Source organism: Papio anubis, chromosome 3 (assembly GCF_008728515.1).
Source record: "Papio anubis isolate 15944 chromosome 3, Panubis1.0, whole genome shotgun sequence".
NCBI classification, from domain to species: Eukaryota; Metazoa; Chordata; class Mammalia; order Primates; family Cercopithecidae; genus Papio; species Papio anubis.
The window spans coordinates 66,489,286-66,508,603 of record NC_044978.1 but is presented as its reverse complement, the minus strand read 5'-3'; the positions used below and the strand labels follow the sequence as shown (position 1 = coordinate 66,508,603).

General features: G+C 37.2%; 1 protein-coding gene and 1 pseudogene across 11 annotated transcripts in view; both read left to right on the top strand.

The window, feature by feature from the left end:
- The window catches only part of SPATA5 (spermatogenesis associated 5), a 405,297-nt gene that overhangs the window by 78,409 nt on the left and 307,570 nt on the right, over positions 1 to 19,318 (top strand). For all 11 annotated transcript variants that reach the window (XR_004182692.1, XR_002522188.2, XR_002522189.2 and 8 more), the window contains one exon: positions 13,845 to 14,054. Coding sequence is in view for 8 of the 11 variants with exons in the window: in XM_021938774.2 (XP_021794466.1) it covers positions 13,845 to 14,054 (210 nt within the window). In the remaining 3 variants the exon portion in view is untranslated. The remainder of the gene's footprint in view (positions 1 to 13,844; positions 14,055 to 19,318) is intronic.
- On the top strand, positions 8,080 to 11,326 carry LOC103884610 (annotated as a pseudogene).

Genomic DNA, 19,318 nt, shown 5'->3' with positions numbered 1-19,318 from the left:
TGGGAAGGAATCAGTCAGAGAGCCTTGGGCCAGAGTTCCAGGGGTGCTGGAAGTGGCTGCCAGGTGAGTTGAACAGTCCGATTTTCACTGGGGTCCCGCACAGATGGGGCACGGCTTAGGAAGAATCCCAGGCTGTGGGCATTCCTTGGCCCAGTGGCCAGATTTCTGGCACTTGTAGCAAACAACCGGGGGAGGAGGTTCTGGAGGAACCCCTGGCAGCTGCGGTTCAGGTGTGTGGACTTCTTGTGTGCTGGAGATGTGGCTGGGGTTTGTCTCACAGTGGAGGCAAGGAATTGCAACTCAGAAATACATTGCTACTTGGCTGCCTCTACTCTGTTATTGTACAACTTGAAGGCGAGATTAATTAAGTCTCGTTGTGGGGTTTGACGGCGGGAATTTAATTTTTGGAGCTTGATTTAATGTCGGGAGCAGATTGGGTAATAAAATAAAATGCATATTGAGAATAAGACAGCTTTCTGACCTTTCAGGGTCTAGGGCTGTAAAGCGTCTCAGGGTTGCTGCCAAACGGGCCATGGACTGGGCTGGGTTTTTATATTTGATGAAAAAGAGCCTAAACGCTAACTGATTTGGGAGAGGTCGGATAAAGAAAAAGGAGCATTAACCTTGACTATGCCTTTAGCCCCAGCCACCTTTTTAAGAGGAAATTGCTGGGCAGGTGGGGGAGGGCTAATCACGGAACAAAACTGTAATCTGGACCTGGTGTGAGGAGGGGAGGTGATAAAAGGATTATAGGGTGGTGGAGCAGAGGCTGAGGAAAAATTGGGACCTGGATCGGCCTGGCGAGGAGCAGCCTGGGGAGGAGGGGAGAGGTCAGATGGGTCCATAAAAAGGAAGATTGGAAAGACTCAGCAACACTTGGGGTTGGGACTGAGGGGACAGGCGGGAGGGAAAGAAGGAAGATTTGGGATGTGTTGCATTGGGAACAGAGACTAGGGAGGGACCGATTTGTAAACGAATGCCTAGACGTAACGCACCTCAGACCGTTTGCCCATTTTACGACAAGAATTATCTAGATCTTGTAGGATGGAAAAATCGAAAGTGCCGTTTTCTGGCTATTTGGAACCACTGTCGAGTTTGTACTGGCGTCAAGTAGTGTTGCAGAAGAAAATAAGACGCTTCGATTTTAGGTCAGGTGTGAGTTAGAGTTTTAAGTTCTTGAGAATACAGGCTAAGGGAGAAGAAGGAGGAATGGAGGGTGGAAGGTTGCCTATAGTCAAGGAGGCAAGTCCAGAGAAAAGAGAGGGTAGAGACATGGAGAGAAGGGGTAGGGGGTGCTTGCCCCCCAGGAAAGTGGAGGAGGGGTGGGAGGTGCTTGCCCCCCAGGAAAGTGGAGAAAGGGGTAGGGGGTGCTTGCCTCCCAGGAAAGTGGAGAGAAGAGAGGGTAGAGACATGGAGAGAAGGGGTGGGGGGTGATTGCCCCCCAGGAAAGTGGAGAAAGGGTGGGTCAGCAGCCCTGGGCTGCAATGTGGGTGAGCAGCCAAAGCAGGCATATCCGCAGTTGACTTGCTACCAAGGGAATGTGGGTGAATGACCAAGGCAGGCATCCCCGCAGTGATTAGACACCAATGAAATATGGGTGAATAATCAGGTAGGCGTTCTGCAGTGATTAAGCACCAAGCAAAAACTGTGTTCCCGAGTCCGTGACCGGCGCGGGAGTTTTGGGTCCACGGATAAAATGCATCTCCTTTGTCTCTACCAGAAAAGGAAAGGAACTGAAATGAAGAGAAGGGAGAGATTGAAGTGTGACGCCAAGACTGAAAGGAGAAAGAGGTTAAGGGATAGTGAGAGAGGTTGGAGAAGAGAGTAAAGAGAGGCCACTTACTGGATTTAAAATGGGTGAGAAGTTCCTTGGGCTGGTTACTCTGAGGACCAGAGGTCTTAGGTAGATCTTTCTCATGGAGCAAAGAGCAGGAGAACAGGGGATTGATCTCCCAAGGGAAGTCCCCCAATCCAAGTCACAGAACCAAATTTCACTTGCTTCCATGTGAAGAACCACCAAACAGGCTTTGTGTGAGCAACAAGTCTCACCTGGGTGCAGGTGGGCTGAATCTGAAAAGAATCAGCTAAGGGAGATAGGGGTGGGGCCGTTTTATAGGATTTGGATAGGTAAAGAAAATTACAGTCAAAGGGGGTTGTTCTCTGGCTGGCAGGGGTGGGGATCACAGGGTGTTCAGTGAGGGAGCTTTTGAGCCAGGATGAGCCAGGAGAAGGAATTTCACAAGGTAATGTCATCAGTTAAGGCAGGAACAGGCCATTTTCACTCCTTTTGTGATTCTTCAGTTACTTCAGGCCATCTAGATGTATAGGTACAGGTCACAGGGGATATGATGGCTTAGCTTGGGCTCAGAGACCTGACAATTGGTAACCTTTTTCACCTGACCACATCTATGGGTTTAATACTAACTCTCCAACTTTTTTCTTTACTTTTATTTTTATTTTTATTTTACTTTAAGTTCCACGATACGTGTGCAGAAGGTGCAGGTTCTCAGCAAACTAACACAGGAACAGAAAATCAAACACTGCATGTTCTCACTCATAAGTGGGAGTTGAACAATGAGAACATGTGGACTCAGGGAGGGGAATATCACACACTGGGGCCTGTCGGGGGTTGGGGCGCAAGGGAAGGGAGAGCATTAGGACAAATACCTAACGCATGTGGGGCTTAAAACCTAGATGATGGGTTGGTAGGTGCAGCAAATCTCCAACTTTTTTCTGTATTGCCCATCATAACCTCCTACCAGCTTGTCCCTCTGCCACTTTTTCCCCTTCTGTTGTTTTATTTGTAAGATAATACAAGAGAAACATGTTTCTGCCTATTAATTTATTTCTTTACCAAGCACCAAACATATGTAATACAAAAGGTACTATGTTAGGAAGGTCCTAGTTTTCATGCGCGTCTGTGTGAAGAGACCACCAAATAGGCTTTGTGTGAGCAATAAAGCTTTTTTTGCCTGGGTGCAGGCAGACTGAGTCCAAAAAGAGAGTCAGCAAAGGGTGGTGGATTATCATTAGTTCTTACAGGCTTTGGGATAGGCAGTGGAGTTAGGAATAATGTTTTGTGGGCAGTGGGTGGATCTCACAAAGTACATTCTCAAGGGTGGGGAGAATTACAAAGAACCTTCTTAAGGGTGGGGAGATTACAAAGTACATTGATCAGTTAGGGTGGAGCAGAAGCAAATTACAATGGTGGAATGTCCTCAGTTAAGGCTATTTTCACTTCTTTTGTGAATCTTCAGTTGCTTCAGGGGATCTGGATGTATATGTGCAGGTCACAGGGGATATGATGGCTTAGCTTGGACTCAGAGGCCTGACACTAGTCATACACACATATACAAAAAATTGTTTATTAATTACTCATGCCTCAAATTATCAAGAAAAGTAATCAAAACTCATTTAAACATTTTTACTATTAAAAACGCTTTCTTCTAGTTTTCGGGCATTTGGTTATGTGGCATTCCATATGATTGACTTAAAATTCACTTAAGAAACTTGTTAAACATATGCTTAGCTCCCCTGCTTGGGGGTCAATCAATAGAATCCCCTCTCTCTTCCCTCTGTTTTTAGTTTCCTTGTTTTTAGTTTCTATATTGTCCATATTCCTTTATCTTTCCCAGTTCTGCTATGCCTTGGTAAGAATTGCAGGAGTTACTAAGCAGTTTTCTTAAATATTCAAAACATTTTCTGGTTTCTGGTTTGAATAGGGAAGTTATTCAAGGAATTTGGTAAATTAGAAAAAGCAAAATATTTTAATGAGGTATGAAGAATTTTGTAGGCGGGTTTTATGCCATTGTCATGATCTGAGTCTTAATTTTTGTTACTTATTTTAAGTTTCCATTTTTTATGAGGTTTTTTTCTTATACTTCATCTGACAAAAGTAGGTAGTTTTTTAAAAGCTCATTTCATAAATGGTTAACCATTTTTAAGGTGAATTAAGACATAGATTTTTGTAATCTAAGGGAAGTTACTTGGATAATTTATTATATTTATAAGGTTTGACTTCATGCATAGCCAGATCTGAGGACAATACATAGTAAACTTATTAAAGTGTGATTGTAATGTAATAATATTTTAGAAATTGAGCCAAGATTTGAATGTAACCATTAAACGAATTATTGAAATCTATACAGTTTTTTAAAAATTACCTTTAAGTTGATAATATTTTTCATGTTTTTTTCAGATACCTATATTTTTTAAACTTGAATAATTCCCATCTTAATGTCTTTACTTGTTAAATATGACATCTATGAACATCTGGCCCTCTTAGCTATTATATGTTTAGTGAGGTTCTCAAGTTATTTACTAAAGAGCAACAAATCCCAACAAATCAAGAGCAATTAGTGGCCCAGTTTTGGTGTATAGTTTCTTATATTCTTTCTAATCTAGTTTTTTAGCTTCCTGTACTCTCACCTGTGAAATTGTTAGATGTTTTCAACCTAAGCTTGCTTATGAAAAATGGAAATAAAACAGAAAGAGGGGAAAGGCTGAGAGAAAAGACAAGCAAAGACTTCTTTGAATATTCAGCCCCTCCCACTCGCCCTGTGCATAGCACTTCTTCACGTTTTTACTTGTCTCCACAGTCTGTCTGCTTTTCATTGCTTTTCAGAGGCCTTGAGAGATTTTTGTATTTTGTCTGACGTTTTTCTTTTTAATCAACAGGAGAGAGCCTATAGTTGCCTTATGGCACCATAATGAAACTGGAACTTTGACTTCTTTTTAAAAAAAAAAAATCTTCATAGAATGTGTCTTTACAGCATGGGATTTTTTTTTTTTTTTTTTTTTTTTTTTTTTTTTTGCTTTTCACTATATAAAGCTAATGGCTTTTACTTATTTTCATTTAGATCTAAGAACACATTTTAACAGTTACTGCTTCCTAATCTTGGTTTATCTCTATTAAAGAAGCATTTGGAAATGTATAATTCTTCTTGACCTTGGAGATTGGTTTTCTCAACTTTTTTTTTTCCTGCAATATGTAGTATCTCTAATAATTTGGTACATTTATGATTTCTAAACAAAATATGTGTCTTTTGAACATTGTTGAAAAGTTAGTGTATGACCCCACAGAGAATTTGGAACAGGTGCCAGCCCAATTGCCACTGCCTGACTTCTTGTCTTTACATTGGGAGTTGTTAGCACGAAAAAACAAAATGTAAAGTGCTCTTTTTCATGGCATTTTCTCTAAAATAATACTTTGAAAAGAATTTTTGTCCCTGGTGATATAAAACTTGGCACCGAGCAAGCAAGAGGATCTTGACTCATAGATGTATAAAAACATTGTCAGTCCCCCTGGAGCTACGGAATTCCTCTCTCATAGTAATACTTCTGATGTCTGTAGCTCAGTTCATTAATTTTTGTTTTGCTCCCTTGGAATTTGTCCATAAAAGTATTCTTTTTCTATTTATTTTTAACCTGATTATCAACTTCCTTGGCTTCTATGGGTGTACAGTTTGAATTTTTGTTGTAGTTGTTGTTTTATTTTGTTTTGGGGTATTTGGCTAGGAAGAACTAACTATAGGATGTTTGTCAGGGACATGTTCATTGGGAAATTTATCTCACTGCTCTGTGCTTGTTTGACAGCTGTTCTTGTATTTCTAACTTTAATTCAAAAAGGTATAAAGCCATATGTGAGCAGCTGTTCACTGTTTTCATTAGGGCAAAATAAGATCGGATGCAAATATTATCAGGAATGATTTAGGTTAGATTGTAAAAATAATTTAGACTAGATTGTAGGAATAATTTTACGGTAGTTATGATATATTGTAAGTTCTTAAAAAGAAGGTTCTTGAATTAAAAAACAATTTTAAGCGTAAAGTAGTATTTGTTGAAAGATGAGAGGTGTTGAAAGATGATATACTGTCTGAACGTAGGATAGTGAAGCAGCTACCTTTAGAATTCCTCTTCTAGTTCTAGGATTTTATGATTTCATGGTGGTGTTTATCCTTCTCTACAGACTAACTTTTCCCATGACTTCTTGTCCTTTAGAACTCTTCTGTGTAATAATAAGATTTTTTTTTTGAGACGGAGTCTCACTGTGTCACCCAGGCTGGAGTGTAGTGGCATGCTCTCGGCTCACTGCAACCTCTGCCTCCCAGGTTCAAGCGATTCTCCTGCCTCAGACTCTTGAATAGCTGGGATTACTGGCATGCACCACCATGCCTGGTAATTTTTTTTTTTTTTTTTTGTATATTTAGTAGAGACAGGGTTTTGCCATGTTGGCCAGGCTTTTTAAGCTGATTCATATTTATTTGTGAATTATTATCATAGCCATAGAAAGAGTAATCATTTATTTGGCTTTCAAGTACTAAAATCAAAATGCAAAATTGGCTTGCCTTTAGTTTAAAAAAAAAATAAAGTGAAGATAATTAAATGTTGCTTATGAAATAAAAATGTAATGACTTATCTTTTTCAGTAGTCCTTCAGAATATAAACTACTTATAATCATCTCTCAGACATTTAAATAAAGTATCTAGTATTCATTAAATATTTACCACATGCCAGGTAAAGTACAATTAATTTAACATATACTCTCCTGTTTAATTCTCACAATGATCCTAAGACCTTAGGGTTTATTATCCCCATATTATAGAAGAGGAAAAAGTTTAGAGAGTTGAAGTAAATTACCCAAAGTCACATAGTAAGTAGTGAGTCTGAGATTTGAACCCAAGACCATTTTTTTTTACCAAGTTCTAAATTTTAGAAGATATTTACTATATCAAAAAAGTATGAAGTTAAAAGGAATCAGAATGTAAACCTCTGAATATGTTAGGATCTCAGTTAAACCATACACACACATGCACACACGTGTGTTTGCATTTGGAAAGGCTAGAAGGTCCTACACCAAAATATTAACAGTGGTTACTTTTAGGTTACAGGTAATTCTTACAGTAACCTCCTTTATAATTTCTTATAGGCTATACTTATATCTGCTATTCTCATAATCAATAAGGTGGGAATTGCTGCTATTTTTATATTCTAAAAACTTGACATCTTACATGTATGCAATTTTCAAATCTATCTTCGCTATCTTATTTGAGAATTGTAAAGCTGTTTTTCAGTACTTTTTGTATTGATTTGTGTAAAGACAGATATTTTATATATTTAGACAGGGACTATCTCTTTTAGGATACTTTTCTTATTTCTCCTTCTAGATTACAGATTTTTTGGACATTATCGCAGACATCTTTGTGCCCCTACAGTCTCTAGACAAATCCTGCACATAGAAGACATTTCTTAAAATTGATTGAGTTTATTTCAGTTGTAAATTTTAACCACAGTATAATAGGTGGAAAGAATAAACGAATTATAGTTGTAATAATAAAGGAAACTTAGGCTGAACCAGGGAGGTGGAGGAAACTTAGTTTAAGAAAATTTCCTAGATTTGTGAATCAGTGATTTCTCTAACTTTGTCACCTGGTTCTACTAGATGAATGGGTGGTTCCCTGAGAACGTTGGGGACCCATCAAAGCTTTTTTTGTTTTGTTTTGTTTTTGACTGAACCTCTTAACTCCCCATCTGCATCACGCTTTTCTTTTTTTCTTGACCACAGCTTCTAAGATCTTAGTCTGCTTTCTTGTCCTCATGCTTTTATATACACATACACATACACACACACACACACACACACACAGACACACGTGTATGTATGTCAAATGATAAAAGTAATGATATGATACAGTTTCACTGTAGAAAATTTTCATAATACCAAAAATTATTAAGGATAATACAGCAATCGCTTGTATTCCTACCACTTTAAAAGTAACAATTTTTGAAAATGCGTATGTGTGTTTGTGGTGGTGGTTTTTTTTTTTTTTTTTGAGACGGACTTTCATTCTTGGCGTTCAGTCTGGAGTTCAATGGCAGGATCTCAGCTCACTGCAACCTCCGCCTCGCTGGTTCAAGTGATTTTTCTGCCTCAATCTCCTGAGTAGCTGAGTTTCCAGGTGCCCGCCTCTGTGCCTGGCTAATTTTTGTATTTTTAGTAGAGACTGGTTTTCACCACATTGGCCAGGCTGGTCTTGAACTCCTGACCTGTGTGTATGTGTTTTAATTGGGATTATAATGTATTAAAATCTTTATATTCTGCTTTTTTATTACATAAATTTTCAGAAAATATAAAATATCTTCTAAAATTTATTTAATGTCTATATGATTGTCCATTCTTTAGGTATTCTATAATTCATTTAATAGTTGTTTGATTTTTGGCATTGAGGTTGTTTTTAGGTTATTTTCTATCATATAGAGTGTTGTGCCATGAATCTTTGAAGAAGAAATCTTTTTGTATTTCCTGAACTGTTTTGCGAGGATGTCTAGGAAGTAATATTACTAGGTAAAAGTGTATGAACTTCTAAAATATGTTGCCAAGTACATTTAATAAACATTATGATTTTTTTTCTTCTACCAGTGAGTGACAGTGTTCTTTCATTGTATATTACCGGCCTTGAGAAGTCCATATTTTACTCTTTGCTAATATTATAAGCTGAAAACAGCTTTTCACTATTTTAATTTGGATGTTTTGGCTTTGATTAGTGGAGAGTTGAGCTTTTTACCCCCACAGTTTGATTTTGCATTTCTTTTTTGTATCATCCATTTCCTCTTATATTCCATACTTGTAACAGTACCTTTCCTAAGGTATTTAAGCTTTTTTTTAAAAAAAAAAAATTAATGATTTTTGAAATGGACTCTTTTCTCTTTGAGCTGTTTATTTACTTATTTATTTTTTTACCTTCTTTTCCCTTTTTAAGGTTTTTATTCTTACCTATTAGGAAGATAGCAAGGTATATCTAATTACATGACATACAGTCTTCACCAAGAAGCCAGAATCTTAAATTTATAGCTCACTGTTGCCATCTGAGATATAAGTAGAACTACAGTTACTCTGGTTTACTTTCCATTAAGTCAACTTCCTTGCTCTTCTTAAACTCCACTACTCCTTCTTTAATTTTAGCCCTTCTACGAACACATGGATCTTCATAGACTATAAGAATCACTTGATTGATGTGTTTCATTTACATTTTAGAGAACTTCCATAAAAAGTGAAAGCTCTCTCAGTGTGTCTCAGAGAGATTATCCCACAAAGAAATGTTCCTCTTTGAGCATTTTCTTATATTTCTTCCTGTCTTCAAAATAAATCAGATCATTTAATTTATTTTAATCTTTTCTATTAAGTGCCAGTAGCACAAAGTCTCAATATAGTCAGCAGTCCTAAACAGCCCAGGAGAGGGAACCTCTATAATAATTAAATGCCTATAGAATATATATTTATTATGGTTGGAGATTCCTAAATTGAGAGAGGGAACTTCCTCCACTAGTTAGTAATGAAATGCAGAAGTGAAACTGAGTATCGTATACCTATAATACTTAGCTCTAACTCTTTCTTCACCATTGTCATTAGGAGAGTTGGCATGCAGAAACATCTTGAGAGTTGCATATTTTAATACATTATTTACCTTTTCCACACAGACTTTGATAGTCATATAAATTCAGCCTCGCTCAGAGTTGTCCAATCTTTTGGCTTCTTTTGTCCACACTGGAAGAATTATCGTCTTGGGCTACACATAAAATATACTAACACAGGCTCCGAGCAAGATGGCAGCCTCCGAGGCGGTTAGGCTAGGGCTTCAATACCCACCAGCAGATACCCTGCACTGTACGGCCTTCCTGGCTTTTGGTTGACTTGAACAGATGCCGAGTCATCACAGATCTCATTAGTCTCATCTGCCAGCGCTTTGGCGTCGGTTCTGGGGCCCTCCGAGGCCTCTAACTGGAGCGGGGGCTCGTGCCCCCAACTGAGAGCGCACGCCTGGTGAGAGACAATGACTGCCTTAGAGTTAAATTAGAAGACAGAGGAGTTGCTGAGAATTCTGTAGTCATCAGTAACGGTGACAGTATTCATTTATCACTTAGAAAAGCAAAAAAGCGGACATTTAAGTTAGAGGAGGATGAAGAAACTGAACCAGATTACAAATATTCAAAGAAGCATTGGAAGAGGCAAGAGAACAATAACAATAATGAGAAGGTCTTGAATCTAGAACGAAAAGCTGTCACAGATCAGACTATAAGCCAAAAAGAAAAGAGAGAAAAAATAAAGCAACCTGTGGGACAGCGGATGATGATAACAAAGAGACCAAAAGAAAATCACCAAAAAAAAGGAGAAATGTGAATATGAAAAAAAGGCCAGGAATCTCAACTTTCCTAAAGTACAGGCAGTAAAAGACTGGGCCAATTAGAGATGTAGTTCTCCAAAAGGTTCTGCTAGAAACAGCCTTGTTAAAACCAAAAGGAAAGGTGATATAAGCGTTTGCTCAAATGGGAGTCCCAGTTCCTCCTCGGAGTCTGAGTCTTGTCATGAATCAATCAGTGATGGTCCCAGCAAAGTCAGTTTGGAGGCCAGAAATTCCTCAGAGAAATTACCAACTGAGTTATCAAAGGAAAGACCTCTACCAAAAGTACAACTGCAGAGAAACTGGCTACAAAACCTGGCTTAAGCCTTACGCCCAGCAAGGGCAAGACCTCTGGAACATCATCTTCTAGTTCAGATTCTGGTTCAGAGTCAGATGACCAATGCTTGATGTCATCGAGCACCCCGGAGTGTGCTGTGGGTTTCTAAAAGACAGTAGGCCTTTTTGCAGGAAGAGGTTGTCCAGGCCCTGGGCTGTCATCACAGACTGCAGGTGCTGCTGGATGAAAGCCTTCTGGCTTAAATGGTGGCAGACAGGCTCTTGGTCCTTCTCCCAATGTGTCTGTCCCCAGTTTAGGAAGAGGATGGAGTAGAGGAGAGGACCTTTTTTCTTGGAAGGCAGCTAGGGGACGGGGCATGTGGGGGAGAGGTCGAGGATGAGGGCATCCTGTTTCCCGTGTTGTAAATAGAAGCACTGGCAACCAGAGACAACAGCAATTAAATGAAGTGGTAACAAATTCATCTACTGTTTTCCAGAATCCGGTAGAGACACACCAGAAGGACTGTAATCTGTTACTGCTGTTAGCAGCTGCCCCTCAAATTGGAGAAAAGGTTGCATTTAATCTTTGAAACTAACATCCAGTTACACTCTCATGATGTCTCTGATTACAAGGAAAAATATTAAGCCGCAATCCAGAGATACAGCAAGTAAATAGAGAAATTCTTTCATCCTTACCTACCTTGAGAGAATCTGGGAAATTTGATTTGGTTTATCACAATGAAAATGGAACCGTGGTAGTGGAGTACGCTCTGATGCAGGAGAGCAAGATCACTGTATTTTGGGGAGAGCTGATTGATCCAAGACTGATTATTGAATCTCTGAGTAATACATCAAGTACAGAACCTGTCTGAATATGACCTCTCCACCATATAGTTTATGAATGTCTTGTTTGTGAAAGTGACTATAACTTGGACTTTTTTTTTAAGAGGATTTGAAAGTTGTATGAATTTTTTTGTTATCTTCATTTTACTGCATAGGAAACAATCTACCTCATCATTTAAAATGACATGGGTGTCGGTTTTGTAGACCTTTGTTTTTTTTTGTTTTTTTTTTTTGGTCAGGTTCAATTTCAGTTAACAAAACGTAAAACATGACATTCCCTGCAGACATTGTTGTATACCAATGCGTATGGTTTCTTCTCTTTTTTAAAAGTTTTTGACCATCAAGCAGCAGTTGTCAGTAGAAGTTTATAATACCAAGAATGTGCTGCATATCTTGTCTCAATAAGTTTTAAGTAACATTTAAAAATATTAAAGCATATTACTTGACCTAATTTTTTAGCATTTGAGTTGTTCCATTAAATGGAGCATCTCGTAAATTTCAAGTATTTTATACTTGCAATTGTTAAGAGTTAAAAGGTAGTTGGATTTGTCCCAGACAATGAGTTAAGGAATCCTTCACGTTTTTCCCAGCTGAGCTTCAGGCCAGGAAATGTGTCATCTTGCCAAGCACCTGGCTGAGTGTGCTGGAGTGAGGATTTGAACAGAAACTTCCTTTTCTGTTATTATTCGCCACGAAGCTAAAATGGCCAAATATATACTGTGAAAATTGGTTTCTTTTAACAAATGATCAGATCCCTCCTTCAGTTGTACATATTTTTAAATAAAATCATATTAAACTAAAAAATATATATATACTAGCATGAACGATAGGTGATGAGCTAAAAAATTGCAAAAAAATCTCATAATATTTTAACAAACTTTACCAATTTGTGTTGGGCTGCAGGTTGGACAAGCTTGGTCTAGTTTAAGTTTTATGGATTACTTGTGCAATAGAATTGAGTTGATGACTACAGTATTTTGAAGAGTGTGGAAGTGGTTTTTTAAATTTGTACTGTATGTTATAAAGGAGTATGAGTAACATACTTTATGTGTGAGACTTTACATGCCTAAGAAATACTTTTGTTAAGAAGGGTTTATATTTATGGTGGAGTATTTGTTACAACATGGGATCTATACATACTTGTAAAGAAATTAAGGATAGAGAATGCATCACTCAGGCCCCAGACAACCTTTCCATTCATATGGATTGATTAGTCATCACATAGTCCATATTTTTCTACTGTATTTTAGTCCCAGTTGACACCTTATGTATCATATTCCTTAGTTCTCAAACATGTTCCCTTCTTTCTTTTCATGCAACTTTTAATTACTCATTTGTCCGAGTCTGAATCCTGAATATTACCCTTGATTCCATTTTGTTTCACCACCCCTTTCCAAATGTAGCTTTAAGTTTTTCCTGTTTCTTTTTCTACTCCCAGAACCCACAACTATAGCTCTGAAGTATGTTTCCAGTGAGTTTTCAGTATCTGCATGTGTTTGCTCTAGCTCAAGGTGTGTTTTTTTTTTCTGATATTTATGTCATTAATTGATCTCTCTGATGAATCTTGTCAGAGAAGTCTTCCAGAAGGACATCTCAGACCATGTTTCTCTCTAGATTAAAAAACCTTCAAAGACTTCCAAGTATGTACAAAGAGTTCTCTTGAATTCCTTCATCTGGTCTTCAGGGTCCTATGCTATGACTTCAACTTTTCTTTATTACCCTCCCTCAAATATTTTTTCTCTTATCCTTTTTATACTTCTTTCCTTGTGAGCCTTCTGTCATTTTTTGGCCTGTACCTATCCATTTCCCTGTTCTTGCATTTCCAAATATCATCTATCCTTCAAGAGTTGGCTTTTAGGTTTGTCTTCCAGCTGGAAGTAATCTTTTCTTCTTGGGAACTCCCAAAGGCCTTTTCTGTCTGTTATTGTACTTAGTATCCTTTCTGTTGAACTATGGTTGTTCATGGTTACTGGTATTTCTTGTGTACGTTTTCTGGTACACGTATATTCTTAAGACGTATGCAGTTCTGAGGGTATTTCTTAGTGGGGGTATTTCTTAGTGGAGAAAAATAAAACCTTGGAGATATTTTATATGCCAAAGATAAAAAGGATTGTGTGTTCTATAAAGATCTACAAAAATATGCTTGGAAGTAGTTTTGCTAAAAAAAGAGGTATAAGAAATTAGATACGTAGATGAGGTAGATGAGACCTTGGATGACTGACTCAAATCACTTTCAGACAGATGAAAACTAACTTCTAAATCTTTCTAGAAGGTTAGATTTAATGATATGTTCAATCATTTAAACAGTTATTTATATGAGACTTACAAGCAGAATTTTTTTTTTTTAGTATTTTTACAATATGCAGTTCACATTTTATGTACTCCTAATTTACTTCTTGATACTCCTTAGAATTTTTTAAAGGATTTTCCTGATTCTTAAATGGTTCTATTCTTTTTTGCACTTCTTCTGTTAATGATGTGTTTTTTTTTTTTAGTTCTCTGTTTGTCCTGGCAAAACTTACATTTGGAAAATGTTCTATTTTTCAGGTATCCTGGTCAGATATAGGAGGACTGGAAAACATCAAACTGAAGTTGAAACAGGCTGTGGAATGGCCCTTAAAACATCCAGAGTCTTTCATTCGAATGGGTATTCAGCCACCTAAAGGAATTCTTCTGTATGGGCCACCTGGGTGCTCTAAAACAATGATAGCAAAGGCTTTGGCCAATGAGAGTGGACTGAATTTTCTAGCTATAAAGGTAGGATGTTAAATTTTTTAATGGCTACTCTCTCTCTTGGCCTCCGCTGATGCCCATCCTCTGACTCCTACCTTTAGGAGAACGAATAAAGGCATCTTAACGAGCAGTGATTCTTCTTTTTTTTTTTTGGATATTGGTGGCGATATAATATAGGGAGATGAGTGATAAGAAATAAATTTGTGCGTGTAATCAGCAAATTATGGTAGACATTGAGAAGACTGCTTTATTTAGTTTCTTGATTCTGATATTTCTTATATCCATGTGTAACAGAAACTAATCTTTTTTTTGTTTCTACATTTTTAATTATAGACTTTTGCTTAACCAGGATTTAAAGATAAACGTGATAACGAATTCAATATTTATATACCTAGAATTTTCAAATGAACAAGGCACTTGTTATGGTATACTAAATTCTTTAAAAATACTTTTCCAGTCAGAAAGTATATGTTCATTGTTTTTATTCTGAACCACACACACACATTTTATTCGTTCATTGCTCTGCTCCCATTAACTGGGATAGATAATCTTTCATGATATGTAGTTGTACACTTACTTTAGGACCAGATATTAATTTTATGTAACATTGTGATGTATCCAGGTACTTAATCCACACATATAAAATCATAAATCCATTTCTGTGGACTGTATCACAAAAATATGTACCTAAATAGATTTACTATCAATTCATTTCAGAAAAGGCACACGATCATCTGTTTTGATATTACCAGTGATTTTTTTGCATAACAGAATGCATTTTCTATCTTAGAACATTGAAATCATGGGCAGTTGGAAAGCATAAAACTTCAGAGTAGTTTGTCAACTTTTGGCTTTACTTAAGATTTATATAGAATGATACTTAGGTGTGATTAAGCTGTTTGTTCTTTAAGAGTATCTTCAACATATTTTTTATTTTCTGGAAGATATTGGAGAGTAAATATAGGGGGAGGAGACCATTTATAGCATGATCACTTATGGGGAATCACAACTACAGTTTTAAAGGTTGCAGGTTTATTTGTTATTTTTTTGAGACATCGTCTCACTCTGTGGCCCAGGCTGAAGTATAGTGGTGTGATCATAGCTCACTGTAACCTCAAATTCTTGGGCTCAAGCTATCCTTCTGCCTCAGCCTCCTGAGCAGCTCGGACTACAGGTGTGAGCCATCACACCAGCTAACTTTTTAACATTTTTGTAGAGACAGGGTCTCACTGTGTTGCCCAGGCTGGTCTCAAACACCTGGCCTCAAGCAGCCCTCCCACCTTAGCCTCCCAAAGTTCTGGGATTATAGGAATGAGCTGCTGTACACAGCAAAGGTTGCAGTTTTAAGGGTTGAAGTAATGAGTGATTTTGAAATTTCCCAGGACATCTTGATTTCTCCTTGGTCCTTGTCCTTTTATCAAGTGGTAATGGGGATGGCTGTTTACTGGCATTTTCTAGTCTTTTTACTGTCATCTCCATTTTTCTGTTCTTACCTTCTATATTATACAGTTGTATATTCATAGTCTTAGAATGTTTCTTGTCTATTGGAAATCTATTGGAAATCTAAAACTTATTTGAGAACCTGTGAGCCAAGTCCTTATCAAATAAGTTCTAGACTTGACTCTTAAGAGCACACTTATTTTCTTACAAACCAGTATCTTACTTTTTTTGTGATCCAAGATAATAATTTTAGGTACTACCAAGACTGCTTTCTGGACTATTCTAGAATTACTTAGAAATATATTTATTATCTTTTTTGAACATAAACATTTCATAACCATAGACAATTTCACTTGTAGTCTTTTTTTCACTATGAGGAAATTGTAAATGATTCTTTGAAAGGTTTAACTTTGTACACTGTTATATAAAATAACCAGGCACACGTTCACTTATTTGAGCTTTTTCATTAGATTTTTAGGTCACAAACAGAAAAGCCATGTGATGTTAACAAATTATCTTAATTGAGTTCATAACTCAGAGACTATTATATGTCCTAATTACTAATTTTTATTTAGTGTGGATTTTTATTCAGTTTAGAATTTAGTGTAGTTCGACAATATTATTCAATTTTTGAATCTGTGTGGAGGATATACTTAATGAATGATGGGTTTTTATTTTTCAAATTGAATATCCCTTATCAAAATGCTTCGGACCTGAAGTGTTTAGATTTTGAATTTTTTTGCATTTTGAAATATTTGCATTATACTTCCCAGTTGAGCATCCCTAATCTGAAAATTTGAAATCTAAAATGCTAAAGTGGGCATTTTCTTTGACTGTCATGTTGGAGCTCAAAATGTTTTGAATTTTGGAGCATTTTGGATTTTTAGATTTAGGGATACTCAACATGTACTATTCATTCAACTCTCCTATATGTTTAAAAACTTTTTAAATACAAAGTTGGGAATATGAAAATAATTTGCCTTCTACTAGCATTTTCATTGGTCCTTTTATTTTCATCTATTCAATGTTTGTGAGGAACGTTTTAAAGTAGCAATACCATATAGCTTATGTATGAGAAAATGGAGCCAAAGAAGTTGGGAATTCATATTCTGTTCTCTTTTTTTTGAGATAGAGTCTTGTTCTGTAGCCCAGGCTGGAGTGCAGTAGCACTATCTCTGCTCACCATAGCCCCCACCTCCCGGGTTCAAGAGATTCTTGTGCCTCAACCTCCTGAGTAGCTGGGATTACAGGCATGCAGCACCACGCCCGGCTAATTTTTTGTATTTTTAGTGGAAACAGGGTTTCACCATGTTGCCCAGGCTGGTCTCGAACTCCTGAGCTCAGGCAATTTGCCTGCCTCACTCTCCCAAAGTTCTAGGATTACAGGCATGAGTCATTGCACCTGGCCCTGTTCTCTTTTATTTTAATTTCCTGTTTAAAAAACTTGGCAACTTTTGTTCAACCTACATGTTTGGTTTCAACCTATGTATTTGTTTTCTACAGGATTTAAGTGTTTCAAGTTAGTTTGAAATTTTGAAATAACAAATCGTACACATTTTTAAAGTGATCAGAAAAAGTAGACATACACTAGAATTCTCTAGCCAGTTAGGAAACACAAATATTTAAACAGACTGAAAGGAAAAACTCCCTATCGCTTTTCACAATGGTAGTTACTTTTAATCTTCAAGATATTTTGATAGATTTACATTTATTCCTCTAAGTTTATGAAAGAACATTTTAGCTTCCTCTATGCATCTTTTCTGAACAGGGATTAAAAGATATGTACTGTATTCAGGGTGGAGACTTCACCTTGGCTTGTGTGGGCTCTTAATGCCCTCTGGCATATATATGTGTTTTCATGTAGATTGTGACTTTTGACATGTTGTGTAAGTTTAGTTTGTTATCTGGGCTGATTACGTCAAATACTTTTCAGTTGAAATTTCCTCTCTGCTGCTTCTCTATTGCTTTTGTCTGGAGTGCTACAATAGATTAATTGTCCTGGGATAGCTGCATTGCTTTACTATATGAAGAACTGTCACTAATTCTACAAGAAGTGTGGTTAGGCCTCTGACAGGGATTTTCAGCAAAAAATTATTCTGGTGAATACAGGAATGTAATGAGCTTAGTATATCCTTGACTTTTTGGGAAATTTTCTTCTCTATACTTGTCTCAGAGAGGAGTTGTATAAAATAGATTTCATTTCCGGAAAAACCTGTGGTTTGTTCAAAGTAGTGCAGAATTCAAAGTACAGGTGCTCCCCAATTTAAGATGAATTTACTTAAGTTTTCGACTTTACAACGGTGTGAAAGTGATATGCACTCTGTGGAAATCATACTTCGAATTTTAATCTTTTTTTTTTGAGACAAAGTCTCACTCTGTCGCCCAGGTTGGAGTGCATTGGCATGATCTCGGCTGACTGCAACCTCTGCTTCCTGAGTTCAAGCAATTCTCTGCCTCAGCCTCCCAAGTAGCTGGGATTACAGGCATACGCCACCACACCCGGCTAATTTCTGTATATTTAGTAGAGACGGGGTTTCACCATGTAGGCCAGACTGGTCTTGAACTCATGACCTTGTGATCCACCTCGGCCTCCCAAAGTGCTGGGATTACAGGTCTGAGCCACCGTGCCCGGCCCAAATTTTAATCTTTTACTGAGCTAGTGATATGCAGTACAGTACTCCCTCATGATGCTGGGCAGTAACAGTGAGCCACAGCTACCAGTCAGCCATGTGATCATGAGTGTACATGGCCAACATTTTACAATGCACTGTGTTGCCACATGATTTTGTCCAACTGTAGGCCAGTGTAAGCATTCTGAGCATGTTTAAGGTGGGCTAAGCTAAAATTGATGTTCAGTAGGTTAGGTGTATTAAATGCTTTATGACTTAGGATATTTTCAATTTTTGATGAGTTTATCAGGACATAACCCCATTGTAAATCAAGGAGCATCTGTAATTACTATTTGTCATTTAACTAGATATATTAATATTCTCCTATCAAATGTACAAGATAATCTGAAATTTTAAAATTCCAAATTCATCTTTAGACTTCTGTTTTTAAATTTTTGCATGGAAAACTGCATAGCTACCTCTTTTAATTACAGAATGCTTTAAGATTACAAATAAGGATAATGATTTTAAGAAGGTTAAGTGACTTCCAAGGTCTAAGTGGTGGTGATGGCATTGAAATTTACTCTCAGAACTTTCTGAATCGAGTCTGAGCTCTTAACCACTGTATTATACGCTCTTCCATTTTTCTTTTTGTTTTTTAAAAAAATAAAACTAGTATCCGATGGCTTTTTTCATTAATTACCCAAAGTTACCAGGGAAGGTAGCTTAAGTAGTTTCTGTAGGGTAGGTTCAGAGAAGTGGAAAGATGTTAATATGTTTCTGGGAACTGATTTGAAAAATAATTTTGTTTCTCTAGGACAAAGAAAACAGAAAAAAAACATGGCTTTGGTCTAGGAGTAGAAGTTAATAGGAAAGGGTAATCATGGCCAAAGATACAGGAAACTGTTGAATGAAATAGAAGTGCCTGGAAAAAGACTGATGGTGGGATAATGTGGAGCTTAAAATTTACCTGTTAGTATATAATTTGTGCCCTTGATATCGAGTAAGTCCCGATGAAAAGAACACTAAGCTAGAATTCACATAGCTTGGATTTACTTCCTAACCTTAGCACTTTTTAGTTTTGCAACCTTAAGCAAGTTCTGTAAGTCTCATTTTTTTAATCCAGAAAATATAACATTTGTACATTATAAACTTTGGAGAGCATTATATTTAAAAAGGCAAATGAAAAAGTTTTGTGGGGGGCATAACACCCCACTCCTTGGGTGTGGGCTTCTTTCC